The sequence below is a fragment of the Garra rufa genome, chromosome 20 (genome assembly GCF_049309525.1).
Source record: "Garra rufa chromosome 20, GarRuf1.0, whole genome shotgun sequence".
Lineage (NCBI taxonomy): Eukaryota > Metazoa > Chordata > Actinopteri > Cypriniformes > Cyprinidae > Garra > Garra rufa.
Window position 1 is genome coordinate 22,578,306 of NC_133380.1, and position 25,011 is coordinate 22,603,316.

The 25,011-nt window shown below is 35.6% G+C and overlaps 2 protein-coding genes across 2 annotated transcripts in view; both read left to right on the forward strand.

Annotated features, from left to right (window-relative positions):
* The window catches only part of LOC141293314 (protein kinase C delta type-like), a 35,736-nt gene extending 30,061 nt beyond the window's left edge, over window positions 1–5,675 (forward strand). The window contains exons 15-16 of the mRNA XM_073825335.1: window positions 88–216; window positions 4,617–5,675. Coding sequence (XP_073681436.1) covers window positions 88–216; window positions 4,617–4,775 — 288 coding nt within the window. The 3' untranslated portion in view covers window positions 4,776–5,675. The remainder of the gene's footprint in view (window positions 1–87; window positions 217–4,616) is intronic.
* A 3,570-nt stretch (window positions 5,676–9,245) lies between these two features.
* Window positions 9,246–25,011, forward strand: part of LOC141293470 (scm-like with four MBT domains protein 1) — a 29,691-nt gene continuing 13,925 nt past the window's right edge. Inside the window, exons 1-9 of the mRNA XM_073825507.1 lie at window positions 9,246–9,344; window positions 13,036–13,093; window positions 13,450–13,544; window positions 18,387–18,630; window positions 19,272–19,360; window positions 21,513–21,765; window positions 22,399–22,496; window positions 24,218–24,319; window positions 24,721–24,880. Coding sequence (XP_073681608.1) covers window positions 13,069–13,093; window positions 13,450–13,544; window positions 18,387–18,630; window positions 19,272–19,360; window positions 21,513–21,765; window positions 22,399–22,496; window positions 24,218–24,319; window positions 24,721–24,880 — 1,066 coding nt within the window. The 5' untranslated portion in view covers window positions 9,246–9,344; window positions 13,036–13,068. The remainder of the gene's footprint in view (window positions 9,345–13,035; window positions 13,094–13,449; window positions 13,545–18,386; window positions 18,631–19,271; window positions 19,361–21,512; window positions 21,766–22,398; window positions 22,497–24,217; window positions 24,320–24,720; window positions 24,881–25,011) is intronic.

Below are 25,011 nucleotides of genomic sequence, written 5' to 3' on the forward strand. Positions count from 1 at the left end.
ATTCTAATGAACGCTGTCAGTACCGATGCTTTATAGAGTCACCACCCTTCGGGAAATTTATGTAATCTGTACCTTTTACATTTTCAGTTATTTGAGCGAGATCCGACTCGACGGCTTGGTGTTGTGGGAAATATCCGTGGACATGCTTTCTTCAAGACAATCAATTGGCCTGCTCTGGAGAAACGAGAGGTGTCTCCCCCATTCAAGCCAAAAGTGGTAGGATTCTGACTTGAATTTACTATTAAAAATGTTTTTTCTTAGTCAGGGCTCTAGACTCTAGACTGCGAATATTTTTTGAGAATGTGCGAGTTCAAATTTGACAAAGTGTCTGCTCCATACAGCGTGCGCTGCAGAGTCGCAGCACATTGTAGCAGTGAGCATTGAGTCAGATTTCACTGATCACATAAACAGAGGAGCTTTCAGTGCAAGTGCTTCAGGTGTAGAGCCTGGTTTATACTTGCCACGTCAACACGAGCGTGAAGGTGTGCATTGCGTGTGAAATGCCGCAAATATTGAGGAAATGATGGCGGATGGAGGATTTGGTTTTCAAGCTAAAGCAGTGTTGTTTTCGTCAACGATGACGATGACGATGACGAAATCATTTCATTGACGCCACTTTTTTTCATGACGATAACGAGACGATGACGAGATAAAAATGGCTCGTTGATGACTAAAACATGACGAGACGTGTGTGAGTTTTCGTTGACGAGACGAGAATAGACGAAAATGTTAGTGGGTGGTCCGTCAGACGTTTAAAATGCATGACATTTCTGCTTATTGTGCATGCCAATCAAAATCTAAAACGTATCTGCCGCTATGGCAAGCCGTTTTAGCATTAAATACTCTTTGCCATTATTGTATGGCAAGCCGTTTTAGCATTCCATCCTTGTTTGTCTTTTATGTTTTAAAACATTCCTTCATTATTGTAATTATTGGTGAAAATAGTCGATCCGGAAGCTCACATTGTGTTGAACTATAGATCTGCTATTTTCAGAACTTATAAGTGACACTACCCAACAGCAAAATACTTACTGACCTACATTAATTTGTTAAAAGACTACTTTTTCTCCTTTTTTGACTAAAACTAGACTAAAACCTTTTTGACTTTTCGTCGACTAAAATTGGACTAAAACTATCACATATAGAAGTGACTAAAATTTGACTAAAACTAATAAGCATTTTAGTCCAAAAGACTAAGACTAAGACTAAATCTAAGATGGTTGTCAAAAACAACACTGAGCTAAAGTAAAGTAAAACACTGCTTCTTAAACCAGACAAGGTGAGCCGGTTGGTATTCTTGTGGGGAAAAAATGCAAACATTGTCACCAACAGCCAGTTTAGTTTTACTTTTCTTTTTGTTTTCATTTTGGAAAGGCTTGTTATCTTTGCTATTTACCTCACGTTACGCTATAGAAGCTTTCTTTTCATTTTCTTTATTTGATTCATTAGTGTTTGCTAAATGTTCTGTAATTCATTAGTCAGTGTATATAATAGTTTGCTTTTGTTAAAAAAACGTTATGTAAGCTAGTTTGTCATTGTTTTTTAATTAAGAATAACAATGAATCCATCTTTTGTTTTAGTCTTAAAAAGTGAAAGGTGTATAGATGAAAGCAAAACAGACAAATATCTTTTCTTGTAAAACGTGACAGAATCGCAAATTCGAAAGCGAAAGCACCCGAAGCCCGTCTTATAACATAGCAAAAGGAGGAACTCCCGTTCACAAATAATACTACTTATGACAAAGAACAGATTGATTGTTAACCCCTTTTGTTACTATAATTATAAACTATGATAAAAGTTCATCAGCATGCATTGATTCATCCCATGTTGTAGCAAAAATGCGACCAAATTATGTGCTCCTGCGGCCAACTGAGAAAGTTAGTCTCAAACACCAATGGGTAGAATGAGTCTAGAGCCCTGTTAGTTGATATAAAGCTAAAATAAAATGAAATTTAAATATTAGATGCCATTTTTAAAATGCTTTCCTGGCTGAAACAAGAATTTAAAGGAACACTCCACTTTTTTCGGAAATAGGCTCATTCTCCAACTCCCCCCGAGTTAAGTTGAGTTTTACCGCTTTGAAATCCATTCAGCCGTTCTCCTGTTCTGGCGATATGACTTTTAGCATAGCTTAGCATAGATCATTGAATCCTATTAGACCAATAGCATTGCGTTCAAAAATTACCAACGAGTTTCCATATTTGACCTATTTAAAACTTGACTCTTCTGTACTTATATTGTGTACTAATACCAGCGGAAAATGTAAAGCTGCGATTTTCTAGGCCGATAAGATTAGGAACTACACTCCCATTCTGGCGTAATAGTCAGGGAAGTTTGCTGCTGTAATATGGACGCAGCAGGCGCAGTAATATCGTTGGTTTTCACAAAACTCACTGGCGCATACGCAACGCAGACGTCCTACGCCATTCACCCGGAGCTGCTTAGTTCACCCAAAAATGGAAATTCTGTCATTAATTACTCACCCTCATGTCTTACCCAACCCATAAGGCCTTCATTCATCTTCGAAACAAAAATTAAGATATTTATGATCGAATCCGAGAGCTTTCTGACCCCTCCATAGACAGCAACGCAACTGACACGTTCAAGGTCCAGAAAGGTAGTAAGGACATTGTTAAAATAGTCCATGTGACATCAGTGGTTCAACTTTACTTTTATGAAGTTACGAGAATACTATATGTGTGCGCAGAAAACAAAAATAACAACTTTATTCAACGATCTCATGTGTCCGTATCAGTCTTCGATTTTCGTTCACAAAAGAACCATGACTCGTGTCCTTACTACCTTTCAGGGTATTGAACGTGTCAGTTCCGTTGCTGTCTATGCAGAGTCAGAAAGCTCTCGGATTTCATCGTACATATCTCAATTTGTGTTTGAGGATGAACAAGGTCTTATGGGTTTGGAACGGCATCATTTTTGAGTGAACTATCCCTTTAAGAGAGGTTTCGCCTGCATGATTTTATTTAATAATTGAATCTGATTCATTGCATGTTTCAAAGTGTGAAAATATATGTAAATAATGCAAAGCAAGGACTGTTTGTGTTTCATGGCTTATTGCTGTACTCAATAAGCAAACAGCAGTAGCAAAATATCTGTCATAAATGTTTAGCTAGTGTAGTGTTCATGGCTGAAAACTTGTGAAAAAGTTAATGATACACCAATAACCTTTGCCTTATGTGTGCACTAATGATGAAATTACACTAACAGGAAATCTTTTTTAAAGAGGTTGTGTCATGTTGTGAGCAATCGAATTTTCCTCAATCTGTTGAGATAAGAGTTGGATTTACGATGGAAAAAATGCCGTAACTTTAAAAAATCAAAACTTCCTCCACAGTCCAAGTGGACGGTTTATTTACTAAGTTGCTGGCGTCAGACTGATGAATAGATTGTCAGATTCACAGTATACATTACATCAGAGCATATGATGTATTCAGAAACTTGACTCACCCAGTCATGGTACGCTATTATTTTGTCTTACTAATATGTGACCCTGGACCACAAAACCAGTCATAAGGAGTACAGGTATATTTGTAGCAATAGCAAAAAATACATTGTATGGGTCAAAATTATCGATTTTCGTGATAGTTCTTTTATGCCAAAAATCATTAGGATATTAAGTATAGATCATGTTCCATGAACATACTTTGTAAATTTCTCACCGTAAATACATCAAAACGTAATTTTTGATTAGTAATATGCATTACTAAGTACTTAATTTTTTTGCACCCTCAGATTCTTAAATATTTGTATCTCGGATAAATATTGGCTTTCCTAACAAACCATACATCAATTGTAAGCTTATTTATTCAGCTTTTAGTCAATGTATAAAATCTCAGTTTCAGAAAATTTACCCTTATGACTGGTTTTGTGGTCCAGGGTCACATATATAATCTTACAAAACCATTTCTAAGTCACTTAAAATGCTGTCAAAAATATTAAAAGCACAAATGTTTTGAACATTGATGATAATTACAGTTGTTTTAAGAAATGCTTTTCATATTAGAATGATTTCTTAAAGGGATAGTTCACAAAAAAATGAAAATTCTGTCATTAATTACTCACCCTCATGTTGTTCCAAACCCGCAAGTTGTTCGTTCTTCTTCAGAACACAAGTTAAGACATTTTTGATGAAATCCGAGAGCTTTCTGACCCTGCATAGACAAGGTTTGTGGTACTCTTGTGAACGTGCGTCGAAGTAATTACTGAATAAATTCATTATTTTTGTTTTGTTTGAGCACAAAAAGTATTCTTGTAGCTTTATAACATTATGCTTGAACCACTGCTGTCACATGGACTATTTTAACAATGTCCTGTTAACAGTGCTCATCAAAAACATCTAAATTTGATTTCTGAAGATGACTGAAGGTCTTACGAGTTTGGAATGACGTGAAGGAGTAATTAATGACAGAATTTTCATCTCTTTAAGGATCATGTGACACTGAAGACTTCTTTCTCACCCCAAACATTTTAACTGTAGACACTTTTAACAACAGACTGTTCACACTAGAGATAAAAAAGAAGTAGGATATGACCCCTTTAACAATCTTGAAAGTGATTTAAGGAGTATTTTCTTAAATCTCTCTTCCTTCTTTTTGCAGAAATCCCCCAATGACTGTAGCAACTTTGACCGGGAGTTTCTCAGCGAGAAGCCTCGTCTCTCTCAAAGTGACAAGAACCTGATAGACTCCATGGACCAGATGGCCTTTGCTGGATTTTCTTTCATTAACCCCAAAATGGAAACCATTATAGAAAAATAAGACATCCTGGATTGTCTAAACCTGCCCCCAAGTCAAATCAGAAACGGCCTACAGGAGCCAGGAGTTCAACCAGTGTTACACTTGTTATACTTTCTGGATGATCCAAATAGATAATGCTGTATTTATGTCTTCTTTAATCAAATGATCAAACTTTAAATCAAAATTTTATTTGATGATGTACTATATTTGTTACTGTAATATCCCTAACATAGATTATATATATATATACATGTTCATATTATTAAAAATACCCTTAACAGAGACAAAAAGGGATTCTAGAAACCCAAAAGAAAGGGACTGTATATTGTAGTGGTCTGTATAATATGCTGGGACTTTGCAATTTGATTGAATAGTGGCCTTCTTGACACTCTTGAATTCTCTTTGTTTGCCCTCACACAACGTTTCAATCTCATACTAAGGTTCGTTTGCGGGATGATTTGGTGTTTATTTCTGCATCTATCCTTTCTTGTTGATCTGAAACAAGTTTTAAGTTGTACTTTTAAAATGCTGATTTTGCCAGCGTGAGCTGAGCGTGCACAAAATAGTGTTTTTGTTTCACTATTGATCTGTAAGTCTTGTGTAGGTGAACCTAAAACCTCTGCAACATGAAAACCTAGAAATATTAATGTTGTTTATACATAGGGTTACTTTTATGGTACTGTAAAGGTAGCATATTGGTACAGTATATTGGTGGGTGGAGGATATGCATCTCCCGAGCAAGTGAGAGTACAAATATATGTACTATTATTTAATGTTGGTATTTTAATATAGTATGATACTGTATATAACAATATATGTATATTGTTCTGAACTGTTGTTGTTACTGGAGGTAATAATGTTCCTTTTTTACTGAATTTACTCCTCGGAACTCAACACCATTAAAGGTTTCTTCAACTTGAATTTTGACTTGGCTTTATTGCACCTTCATTCGTCAAGTTTTACCACAGTTTCTGCAAAATTCCCATACCACCGCTGTTCCATTATGATATTTGGGAAATTTCCTACCGTATATATATCAAAACTTCATTTCTGATTAGTAATATGCATTGCTAAGAACTTGGACAAATTTAAAGGCGATTTTCTCAGTATTTAGATTTGTTCGCACCCTCAGATTCTACATTTTCAAATTGTTGTATATCTCAGCTAATTATTGTCCACAAACCATACATCAATCGAAAGCGTATTCAAAAATGGACCCTTATGACTGGTTTTGTGGTCTAGGGTCACAAATAAGTAAACTTTAAAGAACATCCCATATTTAATTGAGATTCAGATACTGTTATTTAGATAATTTTGCTAAGGGACTGACAAGAACACGTTTGTTCAATGTACTTTGTGCTGAGCCGCTTAAACTAATCTGAAAAGATTGAAACTACTGCCATCTAGCGAATATGAGTTTAAACGACACGTTAAGCCTCGTTTGACCTAAAGATCCCTGAGCGTTTTAGTAATTCAGATCCTCTAGTAATACGTGTGACTAAATTTTATTTTTTGTTAAAAGGTTTTAAAAAGTTATCGGTGTATATACACCTAAGTTCCAACTATAAATGAAAGTGCGGACTGTCTTGATTCCATGTGAACATTTTTACATGGCGGGTGTAAACAGTCACATGACCTGAGCTGTTTAATTTCAGTTTGTGCCTTTGAAAGATGTCTGGATCGAAGCTACATGAAAGGAAGCACGTAAAACACGTTAGCGTACAGGTGTTACTACCATATGTGGTGCAATAAAACATTTCAAAGATCTATTAATAGTATTAAACTGGCTAAAATCATGTTCACAATAGATGGAAACACCACGACGGTGGTCACGTTTGAGATCCTATTTTCACATTATAAAACTATAGAATTTTAAAAGTAAAAACTAAAATGCATTTATTATTTGATTACCGCGTCCTTTTTGCCATAATTTTCTAATAGAAATACTAAAATATGCTACATTTTTGTTTTCAACTTTCTGGTCTTACTTTGTATAGTTTCCAGTATTGACATTACGAATAAAACATAGACTACTTTCATTTTCACAACTATTTTCATTAACCATTTGTGCTTCTGGACCACAAAACCAGTCATAAGGGTGATTCATACATCTGAAAGCTGAATAAATAAGCTTTCCATTGATAGGACAACATTTGAAATGTGAAAATCTGGAATCTGAGGGTGCAAAAAAAATATTGAGAAAATCGCCTTTAAAGTTGTTTAAATTAAGTTCTTAGCAACGCAAATTACTAATCAAAAATTAAGTTTTGTCATATTTATGGTAGGAAATTGACTAAATATCTTCATGGAACATGATCTTTACTTAATATCCTAATACATTTTTGGCATAAAAGAAAAAAAGGGTCATTTTGACCCATACAATGTATTGTAGACTATATGTCTGTGCTGTGCTGTTACAACTGATTTTGTGGTCCAGAATCACATTCAAGAAAATGCAGCTTGTATTCTTGGATCATTTGAAAAATACCCTTTTGCTGCAATTTCCTGATAGAAGTATTAAACATATACTACAATTTTGTTTCTGGTCTTACTTTGTGTATTTTCAAGTAGTTGTACTTACATAATAAAATACTGTTAACTTCCACAACTAATTAGTTTTCTTGGGTCATTCCTGATGAAAAATACATGTAAACAAATCAGTGATCACATGTTTGACCAAAGGGAACCCCATTTTGAATAAAATACTGATCGATTCACATTGTAAAACTATTTCAAAGTAAAAACAAATAGGCCCCTATATACATGTATTATTTAATTATTGCTACCTTTTTGCCACAATCTCCTGATAGAAATAATAAAATATGCTACAGTTTTGTTACAAGTTTCTGGTCTTACTTTGTATAGTTCCCTGTAATTATTTATAGAGTAGAATACTTTAATTTCCACAACTAATTCGTTTTCTTGGGTCATTCATAATGAAAAATGTATGTAAACATATCAGTGATCACATGTTTGACTAGTGGGAAACCCATTTTGAATAAAATTGATTCACATTATAAAACTTCAAAGTAAAAACAAATAGGCCCCTATGCATGTATTTTTCAATTATCGCTTTCTTTTTGGTACAATTTTCTGATGTGAAATAATAAAATATGCCGCATTTTAGTTTTCAACTTTCTAGTCTTACTCTGTATATTTCCCAGTAGTTTTACTAATATGTGACCTTAGACCACAAAACCAGTCTTCAGTAGCGTGGGTATATTTGTAGCAATAGCCAAAAATACATTGTGGGTCAAAATGATCAATTGTTTAAGCTAAAAATCATTAAGATATTAAATAAAGCTTATGTTCCATGAAGATATTTAGTAAATTTCCTACCATAAATAGATCAAAACTTAATTTTTGATTAGTAATATGCATTGCTCAGAACTTCATTTGGACAATTTTAAAGGCGACTTTCCCAACATTTAGATTTTTTTGCACCCTCAGATTTTCAATCAGTTGTATCTCAGCTAAATATTGTCCTATCCTAAACCATACATCAACAGAAAGCTGATTTATTCAGCTTTCAGATTATGTATAAATCTCAATTTCAAAAAATGGACCCTTATGACTGTTTTTGTTGTCAAGGGTCACATGGCTATAATTTAATTTCCACAACTAATTAGTTTTCATGAGTCATCCATGATGAAAAATGCCCTCTGTCAAAAGTAAATAAATTAGTAAAAGATAATTGCAGAACATAGTTTACAAAAACGTCCGTCCTATTGCCAAAAGATTAGATAATATGCGTGTAAAAAAAGACTATCCAAAGGTTTTAAATAAAGTAAACTAATAAAAGCCTTTTAGTTTCTGTTTCTTTTTCAATGAGATAAGCCTTTGGGAAAATTATCTATACTTTATGAGAACAAATATCACTTCCTGACCTGATAATCAAAGCTAATTAATATTTTAAACCTTAAGGAAATTATTTTCTTTCAAGTGTTTTGAAATGTGGACAATAAAAAAGGGGAGATTTTGTTCAAAACAAAGTTCAATATCTTCAATATATGAAATGTAGAAAGATCCAGAAAGATTAATTACATTTAGAACTGGCTGCTCAGCGTGGCGCAGTTCCGATAGATTAAGCTGTGTTTAATGGTACATTCTAGCCAATAGGACAAACACTTTACTGAACAAAACGACAGAGAGGCAGGGCGGCAAATTTTCTGTACCACATTATAGATTGTATACATCCTAATAACTTAAAGCAGAATAATCGCTAGACTGAAGACCTGAACAGGTTTTGACAGTTGCAAGCAAGCGTTTAATATTGCGTCCCAGCGTTTTTATTGTTCACCCTATATACATTTCAAGTAAAAGCTGTAATAATCAACAAAAGTGCTGTTTTAACGTTATTTCAGTGTTGTTTCGGTGGGTCCTTGTAAACACTGTGTTGGAATATGTGGCAAGTTCGTCTTTTTAATCGCTGAAAGCCAAAAAATATCAATCCCCGGGCTCGTGGATGAGAGGCTCGCGCGAGAGGCGGCGCATGCGCGCTCACACTTTGTGCCATATTGGAATGAGGTCGTGAACGACTAGGCGGAAAAAGACACGGCATCTAAAACCGACTTGAAAAACTCCTCACTGGTAAGAAACGAAATGCATTCCCAAATATTTATGTATTTTACCCTTTGCCCTATTCGACCTTGGCTCTACCGAGCGATTTGGCGCTGCCTGCATCTTTTTTCCCGTCTCCAAAAAAAGGTGACTTGTGCTCGCTCGTATGAGTGCCTGGCTCTATTGCTTAAGCTATGACGTTTCAGTAACTTGACTTGGTTACAGGCGTTTTTAGCATGTGCACGAAATCAGCCGCACTCACATCAACAAAAAACCCTAGCGAAACAGTGGAGACAAAATGTTCCAGGTCTAATAATGTTGAATTGCACGATGCGTCTTTCGGAATGAAAGTTGCCTGGTCGGCGTGAATGTATTAAATGCTATTATCCAGTTATATGTAGCTAGCCGAACACACTGCGCTTGACCAGCGAACTATCATCATCCCTTATTGGACATTTCTATGAATTACACTCACTAAAACGAATCAAATTATATATTAGCAGACGTTGTCTAATAATCGCTAGCTTTAAATGGCGTTTGTTTGGTCATTTAACACACATACACTGATGCGTTATTTTTATTCTAAAAAATCAAATTGTTATGTGGTGTTTTTAGTAACGCTCGTGTTTAAAAGATAAAGTTTATTGGTTGGCTTCCTCAAGCACTTTTAGAAATTGATGACAGTTTCATTCTCTAGCCGTGTTACATAATAGAAGTTGTGTTGTAAGTCACCATCACTCTATTGTGAAGAACTCACGCTCTCACTTGGCTTCATACGAGAAAACTAATTATTTCATACGTATTAGACAGTCTTTAATACATATAAATCAAAAAGTGAATTTGACTTTTGCACTGATAAGTTAGCCTATCTAATCAAGAAAAGTATTATTCCTCACCAAAGTCCTCTCATTTACATAACAATGCATATGTATTAGTCGCTAGAATGTTTTCAAACGCTATTTGAATTGTTAGAGGACCTGGCTGTGGTTGGTTCACGTGATAACAGTCACTGAGTCATTTGTCGTGTTCTTCCTTTCGTTTGTGTTCGCTACAGTAAGTCGTGTTTGTGTGTATTTACGGGCCTTGATCAATGGAGGGAAGTTGTCTTTAGTTTTGAAGTGATGGAGCGGCAGAGTTTGGCAGGAATGTGCTGAGGGTTCATAGACACACCAGAAATAGATTTCCGCTGTCCTGGGGTCTCCTCATTCCCTCATGTGTAACGTTGTAACACCGTCGGTTTAAGCGACATACATGACCATGACAGTGGAAGTTGTAGGTTTTTGTGTAAGAAATATAAAGAGAATGGTGATTAATGGATGTTAAATAACAGAAATGGTATCAACTGAATCTCAGTCTCATGTTTGATAGATATAACATTGAAGGTTTTTCTCTACAGCTGACAAAACTAGGCATCCTTGCTATTTTTAAGATTTTTTCCCCATATGCTTGCCATTTTAAAATAAAAAGTTGGAATTTCAGTAAGGATAGAGTGGTTAGGAGATAGTAATATAAGTTATTTGAATTACCACAGTAAATTAATACACAATATTGTTAGTTGTAACAAAAAGAATAACATAAAGTTGATTATAACAACGCTCTTTTGACATAATGTCATGTTACATGGTTTAGACTTGTAGTAGATTTCTGAACTATTTTGTTACAGAAATGTTCAGAATTTATGACGCATAGCTTTAAAACACAGTTACAGACAATGAAAACAAAGTGCTATACTCTTCAGTCTTTATTATAGTCAAACCCAAATGTATTCAGGCACCTTCAACATTTCTCACATTATCACAGTTTATTTGCTATCGTTTAGAAAATGGTAATAAAAAAGGACAAGAACTCAAAAGATAAACTGTGTCAGAACAAATTCATATTGATAATCAGAAATGAATTACAGTCAAATCAATATTTATTTAGGCACCTTCAACATTTGTCACATTATCACAGTTTATTTGCTATAGTTTAGGAAATAGTAGTAAAATATACCAAGAACTGTCAAAACAAACTCATCTTGATAATCTAAAAAAAAACATGGTCAGGTCAAGTGTCAAATTAAATTTTTGGTCCGGAAATGTTATCAGTTTTACTGGTAGTCCACTGTATGAAGCATTTTTGGGTATAATATGTCACAGTTTTATTTTGTTATCCTCACTTAATGGTGTCTGAATAATTTTTGGTTTGACTATATATCATCTCAGTACCTAAAATCACTATAGTTTCTGACGAACTACCATAGGTACTAAATTATCTGTGGTTCTGTTACTCCTTCTGTTGTTAAAATATAATAAATGAAAATGTAGTGTATTTCAAAAGGATTTAGAATCTGTCAAAAAATTATTTCAAATTTGATGTGCTTTTTAAAATTCTAATGTTTTCCCCTTTTTTGCCATTTTGAATTCAAATGTTTAAAATGTGATGAGGAGAGAATAGTAGGGATCGTAATAATGAATTTGAAAAAGAAGTTTTAATTGCATGAGTAAATTCATGCACACTGAGTCAGAAATGTTTGTATGTTTTTTCATATGCGAAAAAAACGATTTTTTTTTTTTATGATGGACAACAGTTTCAGATGCAGTTTAAACATGATTGACACAACGTGAGGTTGTAATAATTTTTTAACGTGCCAAAATTTTGTTATAATGTTTAGAGACAAATATGGGAATATTGTATCAAAGTTTTTTAGACTAACAGACATTAAAACAAAGTGTAACTCTACATAATTTCGGTATATTTGCTTACTGATACAAAAAAAGTTAAATCACTACCTAGTAAAAATTATTTTGATGACTAAATAGGCTCCCACAATTGTAGTAACGCTACAATTTGCTTTTACTAAATTATTATTTTTTTGAGCGGAAACTGTCGTTACCATGGTATTTTTTTGTAAGGGTAATTTCTTCACATAATGCTTTTTGAGTTCAGTTGATCATCATAGTGAGGGACAGCGACATGGCTTTTTAAACAGCCCTGGCTGCTCTTTTCAATCCCTATTGGAGACCACCGTGACCCCGAGTACATTGTGTCCGTGGCCCGGGCTGTCCTCCAGGGCTCCGGGACGGTGCTGGAGTGGAGGGGGGTGGTCTGAAAGACTTGATCCCAGCAGAGCAGGAGGGTCGTGGCCCGCCAGCGGCTGTCAGCGAGAATGTCTGACTCCCTTTAATAGAGACGTCAACCTTCACAAAGACAGCTTGACAGCGCTGGATGAATAGACAGAGTTAATGCAACTTTGTTGGCTGCTTGCTTTCTTTTTGCATTTTTAAATGACATTTCAGTTTGAAACCAGTTTCAAAGTTGTTTCTGGCTTTTTAGTTAAGATTTGTAGTCGAGTATCTAAATTTTAATAATATATACGCTGCATATATGCAGGTTTAGGTGATATTTTTTATATCTACAAAACCCTTTTTTTTATTTTGCAAAGCTATACTAGGAATTGTGGTGCATTTTTGCTTCTCAAAGGTGATGTGGGGAGTCTGAGTGACAGAAGTGGCTTTTATCTTTGAAGCTTCGCACTGAGGATTCCTCCTCCCACTTACTTAAATGAACTAGGCTGTGTGAAATGTGGCTTGTGCAAGTCTCCTCATGTTCCTGTCTTGTCACATGCATTCTCTCTCACACACATGCAAATACTTTAACAGAAAAGCATTTATATTAATTGCCGTTCTAATATCTTTGTTTTCCTCTCATTTGTTTTTTCCCCTCCTTATTATTCATGCAGAAACGGTTTGATTGTCCTCCGGGGGCTTCAGACATGAGCCTTGAGGCACTGGAGTCTGGTAAGCTATTTCTTTTCTTTCTTTCTCATTTTACTCTGTTGCTAAATAAATTGAAGAAAAACAAAACTATAGTCTATCCCTTGACTCTGAAAATTACAATATTGGGAGCCGTATTGCACATATTTAAATTGCAGTGCCACAGTGTTTGTCCTTGACTGAGAATGCTGGACATTTCTGCACAAGCTCAAGCAAAGGTTACCTGAAAAAAGTTGCGAGAGCTCCTGCCTATTATTACTATTTATATATCAGCACTCACTTTCACGCTCTGTTGACATGGTTTGATGTGAGGTGATGAGGCTGTGTGTGGAGAGAGAGGAGTGGACTGTGTTTTAGGTATTGGTTGTTCAATGTTTCAGATGCGGACTCTGGTCAGGATGTGTCAGAGTTTAACTGGGATGACTACCTGGAGGAAACCGGGGCACTTTCTGTTCCTCATCATGCGTTTAAACACGTGAGTAAACGGGGCCAGTCTGTGTTTGTTCTGCACCGCTACAGTGAACCTCCAGAATCTTCAGGAAAGAAAGGATTTTTTTTAACCAAGCTGAAAGCTTTTAATCTAATTTGAATGTGATAAAACATGTTTTTCTATTAGACTGATGCACGCAGCTAGAGTAGTCTGATTAATTTAACATTTTAATGCATTTGGCAGAAACTTTTATTCAAAGCGACTTCATTCAAGGTAAACATTTTATCAGTGCATGCATTCCCTTGGAATGAAATCCATGACCTTGCTATTTCTGCAAGAGCTACTGGAATGATTCATAGACTAATGACACTTTTTGAGCTGGTGCTTTTAATGAATCACTCAAAAAGAATCAGGTTTGAATCCACCAAAACCCAATTAATTGAGACATTGTGTTCTTCTGTGGCAAAGGCAGAAATTTAGATTGCACTAGAGCCAGCATACAAGAAAACTGTCAGCAAATTCTGCAAAGCCAACACTCTCATGACCTGCTATGCATTAGTGATGTATTTGTATTCTCATGGGATGTGTAAGACCAATAAGTGACCATTTAGATCTTAAAGAATTTATTTGCTGGGTCAGAAATTAACCAGGGCATGGGGCAAGAATATTGCTGAAACTGACCGAAATTCCCTAGGTGTTTAAACTGCGGGGGTAGTCTCTGTAGTCAGTTCCTCTAATTTAATGTTTTTCATCATAGTCTATATAGTATAATACGAGGGTTTACTGTGGATTTAGTGCCTGCAGAGGTCACTGAGTGACCTATAGCTGTGAGATTGTCAGAGTCGCTGAATGTATTTGATGTTGATAATATACACTACCAGTCAAAAGTTTTTGAACAGTGAGATTTTTGATGTTTTTTGAAGAAGTCTCTTCTGCTCACCAAGCCTGCATTTATTTATTATTATCCAAAATACAGCAAAAGCAGTAATATTGTGAAATATTTTTACTATTTAAAATAACTGCTATCTTCTGTTTTGAGTTATTTTATTTATGTGATCTAAGCCAAATTTTCAGCATCATTACTCCAGTCTTCAGCGTCACATGGTCCTTCAGAAATCATTCTAATGGGCTGATTTGCTGTTTATTATTATTACTGTCGCTATTTAAAACAGTTGAGTACATTTTTCTAAAGATAAGCATTTATCTGAAATAAAAAGCTTTTGTAACATTATACACTTTACCATTCGATTTATTTAGAATGAATGCTTTAAATTGTTGAAAAGTGATGATAAAGTCATTTATAATGTTACAAAAGATTTCTATTTTAGATAAATGTTGTTCGTCTGAACTTTCTATTCATCAAAGAAACCTGAAAAAATTCTACTCGACTCTTTTCAACATAATAATAATAATAAATGTTTTTGAGCGACAAATCAGATTATTAGAATGATTTCTGAAGAATCATATGTGACCCTGGACCACAAAACCAGTCTTAAGTCGCTGGCGTATATTTGTAGCAATAGCCAAAAATATATAGTATGGGTCAAAATTATTGATTTTTCTTTTATGTCAAAAATCATTAGGAAATTAAGTAAAGATCATGTTCCATTAAGATTTTTTGTTAAATTCCTACTGTAAACCTATCAAAATGTAATTTTTGATTAGTAATATGCATTGTTAAGAACTAGGGTTGGGTCGATAGACGATGCCATCGTCCATCGCCGATGGCCAATAGACATCACGATGCTGAGCCGGCATCGCGATCCTCCGCCCCGCCCCCGCCGCAGCAGCAACCCGCTCACGAAAAACACACACTTAATCACTTTAAAGCCAAATGAAATGCATGCTTTCAATTTCTGCATCTTTACTTATTTTATTATTATTATTATGAGGAAATAATAACAAGGAAGTTGTTAGTGATCACAATACAAATTACAGTGAACTCCTAACAAATTACATGAAAGTTCGTTTACATTAATAAATGAGGCATACAAAAACAGCAGAAAAAAATCAAAATAATTTGAATTAAATTAGATTAAATAAACTACACCAAATATGCCCTTTTCATGGTTTTACCATAATGAACAGAGCTTGGAACAAAAACAAGAGAATATATTTTTTTCCATCGAAATACGAATGTACAATACAAAGCCTAGTATACATTATAAATAACACTTTATCATTCAAATACATTAGGAATATGGAAACACTTGGATTTGTGCCGAAAAACAGAGGTGCGTGAGCCCAACGCGCTATTTTTAGTTTCGCTTTGTTTTAGTTTCTTAACTTTATATATTTTGTTTCATTTCTGTTCTGTTTTAAATACCTCTATATTTAAATCATTCGTTTTGGGTCAGGCGTCAGGGTAACTAACTTATAGCTATGTTTATAGTGTTTATAATGTTAATACATGATATTTCGCTTGATTTGGTATTATTTCTGATATTACCCTTTCTCTCTAAACATTCTGCTGCTCAGTAAATGCGTTTGGAGAGAGTGGGTTAAGCAGTAAGCAAACAATGAGAGCGTTATTGAACTTAAAAAAGCTGACTGGTCAAAAATATGTTAAGGACCAACACACATCCTCCAAATGCATCTATATAAACCCGCGCTTGCTCTTGTCTCGTCTGCATGCACGCACTGTCACGATCTAATGCACTTGTTAATGCCGGATCTTTAAAAACAAATACCGGAATGCAAAAATCCAAAATCGGACATTTTCCAGAATAGGATCAGGCTCAAATTAAGCACTGGTGGACACGGTAGGCTACAATTAATTAATTCGTTATGAATAAATTATTTAACAACAACCATCCCTCACCCCCGCCCCCCGCAGACGATGCCATCGTCCATCGCGATGTTTCACATTAGACATCGTACGATGCCAAATTGGTCGACATCGCCCAACCCTATTAAGAACTTAATTTGGACAACTTTAAAGGTGATTTTCTCAGCACCCTCAGATTCCAGATTTTCAAATAGATGTATCTCGGCCAAAAATTTTCCTATCCTAACAAACTATACATCAATAGAAAGCTTATTTATTGAGCTTTATATGATGTGTATATCTCAGTTTTGTAAAATTTAACCTTATGACTGGTTTTGTGGTCCAGGGTCACATATGATGCTGATAATTCAGCTTTGAAATCACAGGAATAAGTTACAATTTAAAATTATTAAAATAGAAAAGTTATTTTAAATAGTAAAAATATTTCAAAATTGTACTGTTTTTGCTGTACTTCGGATCAAATAAATATAGGCTTGGGGTGCAAAAGAGACTTCTTTAAAAAAAACATTAAAGATCTTTTGACTGGTAGGGTAGGCAACCATTTGTTCACCTTAAAAATGTATTTCAGTTGAAGTATTTGACACAAGTGCATGGCATGCAATGTGCTTATATGTTTAGAGACAGAAAGCCCTTGTAAAGAGAAAAAATGCCCTTGAAAATCAACTACAGAGGGCAAACATTGCCCCTTAAGTTAATTTAATTTATCACACTGAATTTATGCTTTGTTATTTAAAGGTCAATTGTGTAATTCTTTTTGACATGTGAAATAATTAACATGCAAAGACAAGTTGGTAGATTGTCTGTACATCTTGACAAGCCCAGCCCAGCAGCAGTGGCCCAAAAAGTAGTCGAGGAGGGGACTATCTGTATTAAGATCAATGGCAGACAGTGTTTGTGAAACCTGTTTTAAAATGTAATTATTCTTCTATAATGAAATCTATTAAAATTGTTAGTAATTAAAATTAAAAAAGCTTAAAGGGATAGCTCACCCAAAACTGAAAATAACCCCATGATTTATTCACCCTCAAGCCATCCTAGGTGTATATGACTTTCTTTTTTTAGACAGTGTTATTATGAAAATGTTCTGGCTCTTCCACGCTTTATAATGGCAGTGAATGGCTGTTGAGATTTTAAAGCAAAATAAAGTGCATCTGTCTATCATAAGAAGTACTCCACATGGCTTCTGATGTTGATCAATGTGTTTGTAAAAGAAAAATATCCATATTTAAAACTTTGACGAATGCAGAAGTGCAGTGGAGAGATCACTAGTCACGAATTAGAAGTACAAAACGAAGATTAGTAAAGAAAAATGTTGGAGGATTTTGATATAAGCCAAGAGGAGACACAAAACTTGGTTCTTGTGAGACTAGCATATTCTCACCTGAGTTTACGCTACGCCTACATCCTACGTCATCTGCTGGAATGTCACTCTTTCTAGAACATGTGTACGACAGTTAGCAGAAACTAGAAATGACGGTTTATAATTTTTTTTTTTTTTTACACAAACATATTGATTTGCTTCAGAAGGCCTTTATTAACCACCCGGAGCCATGTGGAGTATATTTTAGGATAGATGGATGCACTTTACTGGACTTCAAAATCTCAACACCCATTCAATGCTATTATAAAGCTTGAAAGGGACATTTTTTAATATAACTCCAGTTGTACTCATTCGAAAGAAGAAAGTCATATACACCTAGGATGGCTTGAGGGTGAATAAATCATGGGGAAATTTCCTTTTTTGATGAAAAATCCATTTAAAAATTAAATGAAATATAAATATTAGATAAAGTTGAAACTAACTGAAATAAGTTGAAGTATTAAAATTGCTAAAACTAAAAAATAAATAGCAATAAAAAAAACTAAAACACATAAAAAAAATACTAAAACTGAAAATATAAAAATAAAAGCAAATTGCAATTATTAATAAAACCTTTAGTAGTATATAAACACTGAAATAACACTGCCAGCCAGTAAGACCAAAATTATACTCTTCACTGTTATCCATGAACATGCTGCCCTGTATTTAACTCACCAGGCATCACCTGGCTGTGTGTCTGTTTGGATCATCTGCTCAGACTAGTGTTTTTCCTTTGCAGGTGGACCAGGGCTTGGAGACGGGTCTAACTCCTGGAATGAAGCTGGAGGTGTGTGTGCGTACTGAATCAGAAACAGCATACTGGGTGGCCACAATAATCACCACCTGCGGACAGCTGCTGTTGCTACGATATGAGGGTTACCAAGATGACCGGCGTGCTGACTTTTGGTGCGACATCATGACCGCTGACCTGCACCCGATCGGATGGAGCAAGCAGCAGGGCCGACCGATGAGACCTCCAGAGGGTGAGCAGAGAATTGTGACGACTTAGCAGTTTCACTGTGCAATTTAATTTATGATAATTAGACCCTAATTGTTTCATTTAGTCACTCACTCAAGAGAAAGTGTGACTTTTTAGGTAAAGATGATTTGAATTTAGGCTCTGCAGAGGTTATGCTCTCATTTCTGAGAAGCTTTGTGTACCTCATCCACACGGTGCCAAATTTGCATATTTCTTTATATTCTTCAAGTGCTGTGTTGCTTGCAGCGCAGTGCTAATTCCTGTAGGTGGTTGTTCACAGTCGATTTGTGGGCATATTCAGGAAATGGGGGAGGGGTGTTTGTGTTGGGGCTTTTATTTAGCTTGCAGCTTGCTTATGGGCACGGCCTTTACTCCTCTGAAATTATTAAAAGACCCGTTTTAATACTTAAAGCTTTTTTTATTAATAAAATCCTGCAATAGAGTGCAGTAGGTGCAGGCGTGGGGGAGTCCAGATGGTTGCTGGCATTTTGCTTCTGGCTGTCTGTGCCTTATTGACAGCTGTGCTTATGGCCCAAAATACTGTGTCAATGGTGAAGCCATCATAAGCGCAGAATGGCATAAATCTGTCAGCCGGAGAGTCTGAAGATCTGCTATGTCCTTAAAATCCTCTGAATTTGTGATTAGGTGTCCGCGAGAAGCACCAAGATTGGGAAGCGCTGCTGGAGAAGGCTCTGGCTGAATCCTGCAGTGTACCAGCTAGTCTACTGGAAGGGGTAAGAGAAATGCCTTAAATGTAGGTGAAAATATATAGCGATGTATGAAATTCATGTCAAAGGCACATTTTCTTGGTTAAAGGATAACTATTGCCAAAATGCAACCTGGGCTGTTTTTTTACTGTAAACGAGACAAACATATATCTAAAAGCATAATTACGACAAACGAGCCGTTTTTGAGATTGACCGTGATTTCGTTTTGTGGTCAATGGCCGGTGAATGGGAGTACTAGGGGCATAAATTTGAGCGCATCAAAATCAATATTTTTACAACACTAACAAGGCTCGACACACCATGAAACTTTGCTCGAAGTATCGCCTGGGACTCTACACATGAACTTGAGCATTGAGAACATTGTTTGTGTACACAGAGTTTACTAAAAAGAAAGGTTTTGAACAACTCACTTTCACTGTTTGAGTTTCCGCTCGCAGCCGTCTTGCCACTCAAGAAGTGTCGATCACCGAATGTGAGGATGGATAGCTCCTAAAGCATATTTCCATATAAATGCACGGCTAATTCATTGTTTTGTCGCAAGTGAAAAACAATATTAACCTTCTAGTTGTAAAAAGAGCCTCATATAAGCCTAATATTTCGTCCTATGGAGTCCATTCATTCGCATTCGGAGATCGGTTGTAATTTATATACTGTTTATTAAAGCCAAGTATGAATCCCATCCCAAGTTAGTGTTTTTAAGCATTTATTTCAAAGTTATAACTCAAGGCAATTTAAACAATATATTTTATTTGTGAACTTATGTTCAGCTATTCTTTTAAATAGTTAACTTTAAACTATTAATTTTTCGGCTCATCAGTCATCAAAGCTCTGTAAATATTTGTCACACGGAGATTTGCTTTGAATTTCACCAAGCTTCCATGACTTTTCCCAGAACTTTCACGCTATTATAAGTCTTATTTTGATGTAACAAAGTGGTTATATCTAAGTGTGTGAGTTGTTTACTCAGTGTTTTAAATTAGTTTTAAACTAGCCCATTAACTCCATTATATTGTTCATTCACGCTGATTTGAAAACACAGAACGCGCACAGTCATATTGCGATGGAGGCATTTCCTCCTTTCACGTGACATTTGATGTTTCTAATAAATGTTCTTTAAAAAAAAAAAAAAAAACGATCACATCACACAAATTTTACATTTATTTTAAATTGTACAAATTTTTCACAGCATTACTGTATTTTTGATCAAATAAATGCTGCCTTGGCAAGTATAAGTTACTTATTTTATGAACATTAAAATGTTGTACCAACCCAAACTGCAGTAAAATCAAAAAGCAAAATACAAAGATGAGGAAGCGAGACTATTAAAATCATTAGAATAATACAGGTCAAAGGGTTACATAAGCCTTGCAGAATCTGTTAATTATTTTACCAAAATAAGAGGGATCATGCAAAATGCATGTTATTTTATATGTAGTACTGACCTGAATAAGATATTTTAAATAAAAGGCATTTACTCTACTCAAGTGAAAATAATAGTTGAATTTATAAAAATGACCCCGTTCAAAAGTTCACATACACAGTACTCTTGATTCTTGTGATAGTCATGAGTCCAGTTTAATCGCTTGCTCTTCTTCAGAAAAATCCTTCAGATCCCACAAATTCTTTGGTTTTTCAGCATTTTTGTGTATTTGAACCCTTTCCAACAATGACTGTATGATTTTGAGATCCATCTTTTCACACTGAGGACAACTGAGGGACTCATATTCAACTATTACAGAAGGTTCAAATGCTCACTGATGCTTCAGAAGAAAAAAAAACATGCATTAAGAGCCGGGGGTGCACACTTTTCAACAGAATGAAAATGTGTACATTCTTCTTATTTTGCCTAAATATCCTACTTTTTTCTTTAATTACTGCCCTTTAGAAGCTACAGAAGTTTACCCTGATATTCAAATTCAAAAAGTTTTCACCCCTAGCTCTTAATGCATCCAATTAATTAAAAAACGAGTAGAAAATTTATGGCCATTTAAATTTTAAACATAAAGCCTCAAACAGTATTTAAATGAATGATGTACTGTTATAACTGAGGTCTTTAAACAGAAGATTGTAGCACATCAATAAAATTTTCATAGTTATTGCTAAGATATTACATAATAAATGATCTGTGTTTGTGCGTCTTTTGCTTGTTTGTTTGTAGGCTCAGCGTGGCTGTAATCCTATAGATCTGTTAAGTCTGGGTCTAAATGTCGAGTTAGTGGACCGTCAAGATGCTGGGGTGGTCTGGTCTGCAGTGATTGAGGAGAATGTAGGGGGCCGTTTGCGGCTTCGATACGCCGGCACAGACGGGCTCCCTGACACCCAATCCATCACCTGGGTCTTCTACCTGGACCCTCTGCTTCATCTGCCAGGCTGGGCACAGGAGCACAGCTGCACCCTTAGACCTCCAGCGGGTGAGCAGTCATCATTTATAAACCATCAGAAATCAAATTTAAAGCCCATCATAATTTAACTTAGTTGCATAGTATGTAACAATTTTTAAATTAGAATGCTCTACACAGTGTATGATTTTGTTACTAGCATGGCCAGTTTTCATGTTTATGTGCTTAACGCAGTACTACATCCAAGCACTAGCTATCTTTTGAAGTATGTAAGTGGTCAGTGCAGCTAAAACCATGGAAACAGAAGCAGAAACTGGAAATAAATGTGGATATTTAAGGTTGTTGTTGCTGCATGTTGCTGTGGCTAGATGATTCCTTACAGAGTAGATGAATGAACAGACCAACAGGATTCACGGTTGATTCTTCCTGACCTATTAATGTGCAAATCAACTGAACTGTTTCATGCTGGAAGTTTAGATCGTGGACAAAAAGGTAGGGAGCCCGAATTGTCCTCGTAAGCGCTACTAAAGTACTTTCACCCTAGGAGACCCACATATTACAGTTGAGCTAATCAATAGTAGGGATTGGTGGATGGGGGAAGGGTTTACATAGGCTTAGATCAGAGTCCACTAGCTTTTAGAAGATAAACACGTGATGTGGTCAGCAGAGAGGTGATCGTGTGTTTGTGTGTATATTTGTTTGTAGCTCTGCTCGCCCTGCGCACTGAAGCTGAATGGGAGGAAGTTAAGAAGACCGTCTCCTCTCAGACACAGGACTCCAGCATCAATGAGGAGTTTTACAGGGTCAGTAAATACTGAGTAACTACCACATGTTTGGAAGAACTTGACTCTGACCTTAAGGTTGCTTGTTTGAACCCTGTTGGTGCAATCCATAAACTGGAGAGTTATGGAGCTCCACTGTGACCTTTGTGCCCTTGAGCAAAGCACTTAATTGCAGGATGATTAACTCCAGGGTGATTGTCCTTGTAGTGAGTGGGTTGGAAAGTCAGCTTGGATGGAGGCATCTTTTGGGAGCTGCTTACACAGAATGTGCTTTTTACTTGTTGAATTAAAGCGATAGTTCATCCAAAAATGAAAATTACCCCATGATTAACTCACCCTAAAGCCATTCTCAGTGTATATGACTTTCTTCTTTTAGACGAATATAATAGGTGTTATATAAAAAAGGTCCTTGCTCTTCCAAGCTTTAGAATGACAGTGAATGGGTGTTGAGATTTTGAAGCAAAATAAAGTGTATCCATCCATCATAAAATCTACTCCACATGGCTCTGGGGGTTAATAAAGGCCTTCTGAAGTGAATTGATGTGTTTGTGTAAGAAAAATATCCATATTTAAAACTTTATATGTAATCTAGCTTCTGCTAACTGTCCTTTGTGTGTTCCCAAGAGAGTGGCATTCCAGCGGATGTCGTAGGACGTAGACATAGCATAAACTCCGGTGAGAATATGCTAGTCTCACAAGAAGTTTTGTTTACAGCAAAGGAAAACCAGTCTCCTCTTAGTTTATATCGAAATCCTCTGACATTTTTCTTTACAAATCCTCGTTTTGTAGTAATTCATGACCAGTGTTACGCTTTGCTGTCTTTCCTACACTTCCACGTTCGTCACTTCTCACCAGAGCTTATGCTACGCCTTCGCCTGAACGCATGTACGACAGTAAGTGGAAACTAGAGATTACGGTTTATTAGGCTTTAAATATAGATATTTTTCTTACACAAACAAAATCGATTTGCTTCAAAAGGCCTTTATTAACCTGCCGGAGCTGTTTGGAGCACTTTTTATGATGGATAGATGAACTTTATTGGATTCCAAAATCTTAACAGCTATTCACTGCCAAATTTTTTTTATGTAACTCTGATTGTATTCATGTGAAAGAAGAGAGTCATATACATCTAGAATGGCTTGAGGATGAGTAAATCATGAGGTAATTTTCATTTTTTGGGTGAACTATCCCTTTAAGCATGTAACATAATAAAGTAATGTGACAACAATTTAGCAATTAGCTTGATTATTGTTTATTGTTGTATGCATCTTGTTTCACATACTATTTTTACATACTATTTTTAAAAATCTAAATATTTTAAAGTTGCTCCAAATCTTCTGGTATTTAAAAAGGATGTGAAAGTTTTTAAAGCAACTGAAAAATGCAATAAATTGCTTAGAAAATATAGATCAATCCATCTTAATTTCAGTTTAATTTATAATTTTGCTTGTATATATTTATGTATTTAGTATTTTTTTTCTCTAAACGTTGAATGTGTTTAACAATGCTAATGCCTGTTTGTTAATTGAATATGTTAAAAATCTAAATCATACTGAAGGTATACAGTACATACGGTGTAGTATTGAGTTAGTATGCTAATATTACATTCCAAACATAGCCAACATATCAAGGTATGATTGTTATAATAATAGTATGGATGAAAGGCTAGAAATAGCTTTTTCTGTTTGTTTCTACTTACTTTTTGTCATATTGATGGACTCTACACTTGTTTCTGTATTCAGGACAGATCAGCCATCAATCCACACTCCTTTACTGAAGGGATGAAGTTGGAAGCTGTGGACCCAGCAGCTCCTTTCACAATTAGTCCGGCCACTGTGGCAAAGGTAACATGATGGACCCTACCTCCCCTATACTAATCATAATATTTCTCACCCATAATTTCTAATCACCCCTACAATGTGTTTTAACACACTAAACTCTTGAAGTTTGGACCTGTTGTCTTAGTGCTAATTTGGGGTTTTAAAATAGCTTTACCATAAATGTCTTCCAATTTTCAGTTAGTATGCTTGTTGTTAATCATGTTGGCTGAAGCAGGCCTTCAGAAGAGTCAAAAGAATTAGTCCTCTCAGTTTTTATCCACACATGAAGGTCAGGCATTTCACAGTGAAGGATGGGTGTTTTTAATAAACATGGGTGTATTCCAGATAACTGAGCTCCAGATGAACAGGAACTAGTTTAGGACGTATATGCTCTATTCATTTACCTATTTGTTTGTGTTTGACAGGTGTTTAATGACCATTTTCTTTTGGTGCAAATGGATGATATGAGAGACGAAGCACAGAAAGAGGGAGGCAGACGCTTGTTCCTGTGTCACAGAGACAGTCCTGGAATCTTTCCTACGCAGTGGAGTCTGAAGAACGGAGTCAAGCTCAGCCCTCCCCCAGGTCGGTAGATACAGGCTAGGGCTGTCCAATATGGACAAAATAATCATATTGCGATTTTTTTTTGAACGAATATTGCGATTGCGATTTTATTTGCGAATTTTTTTTTTTTTTTTGCTTTTTCAAACAAGCTA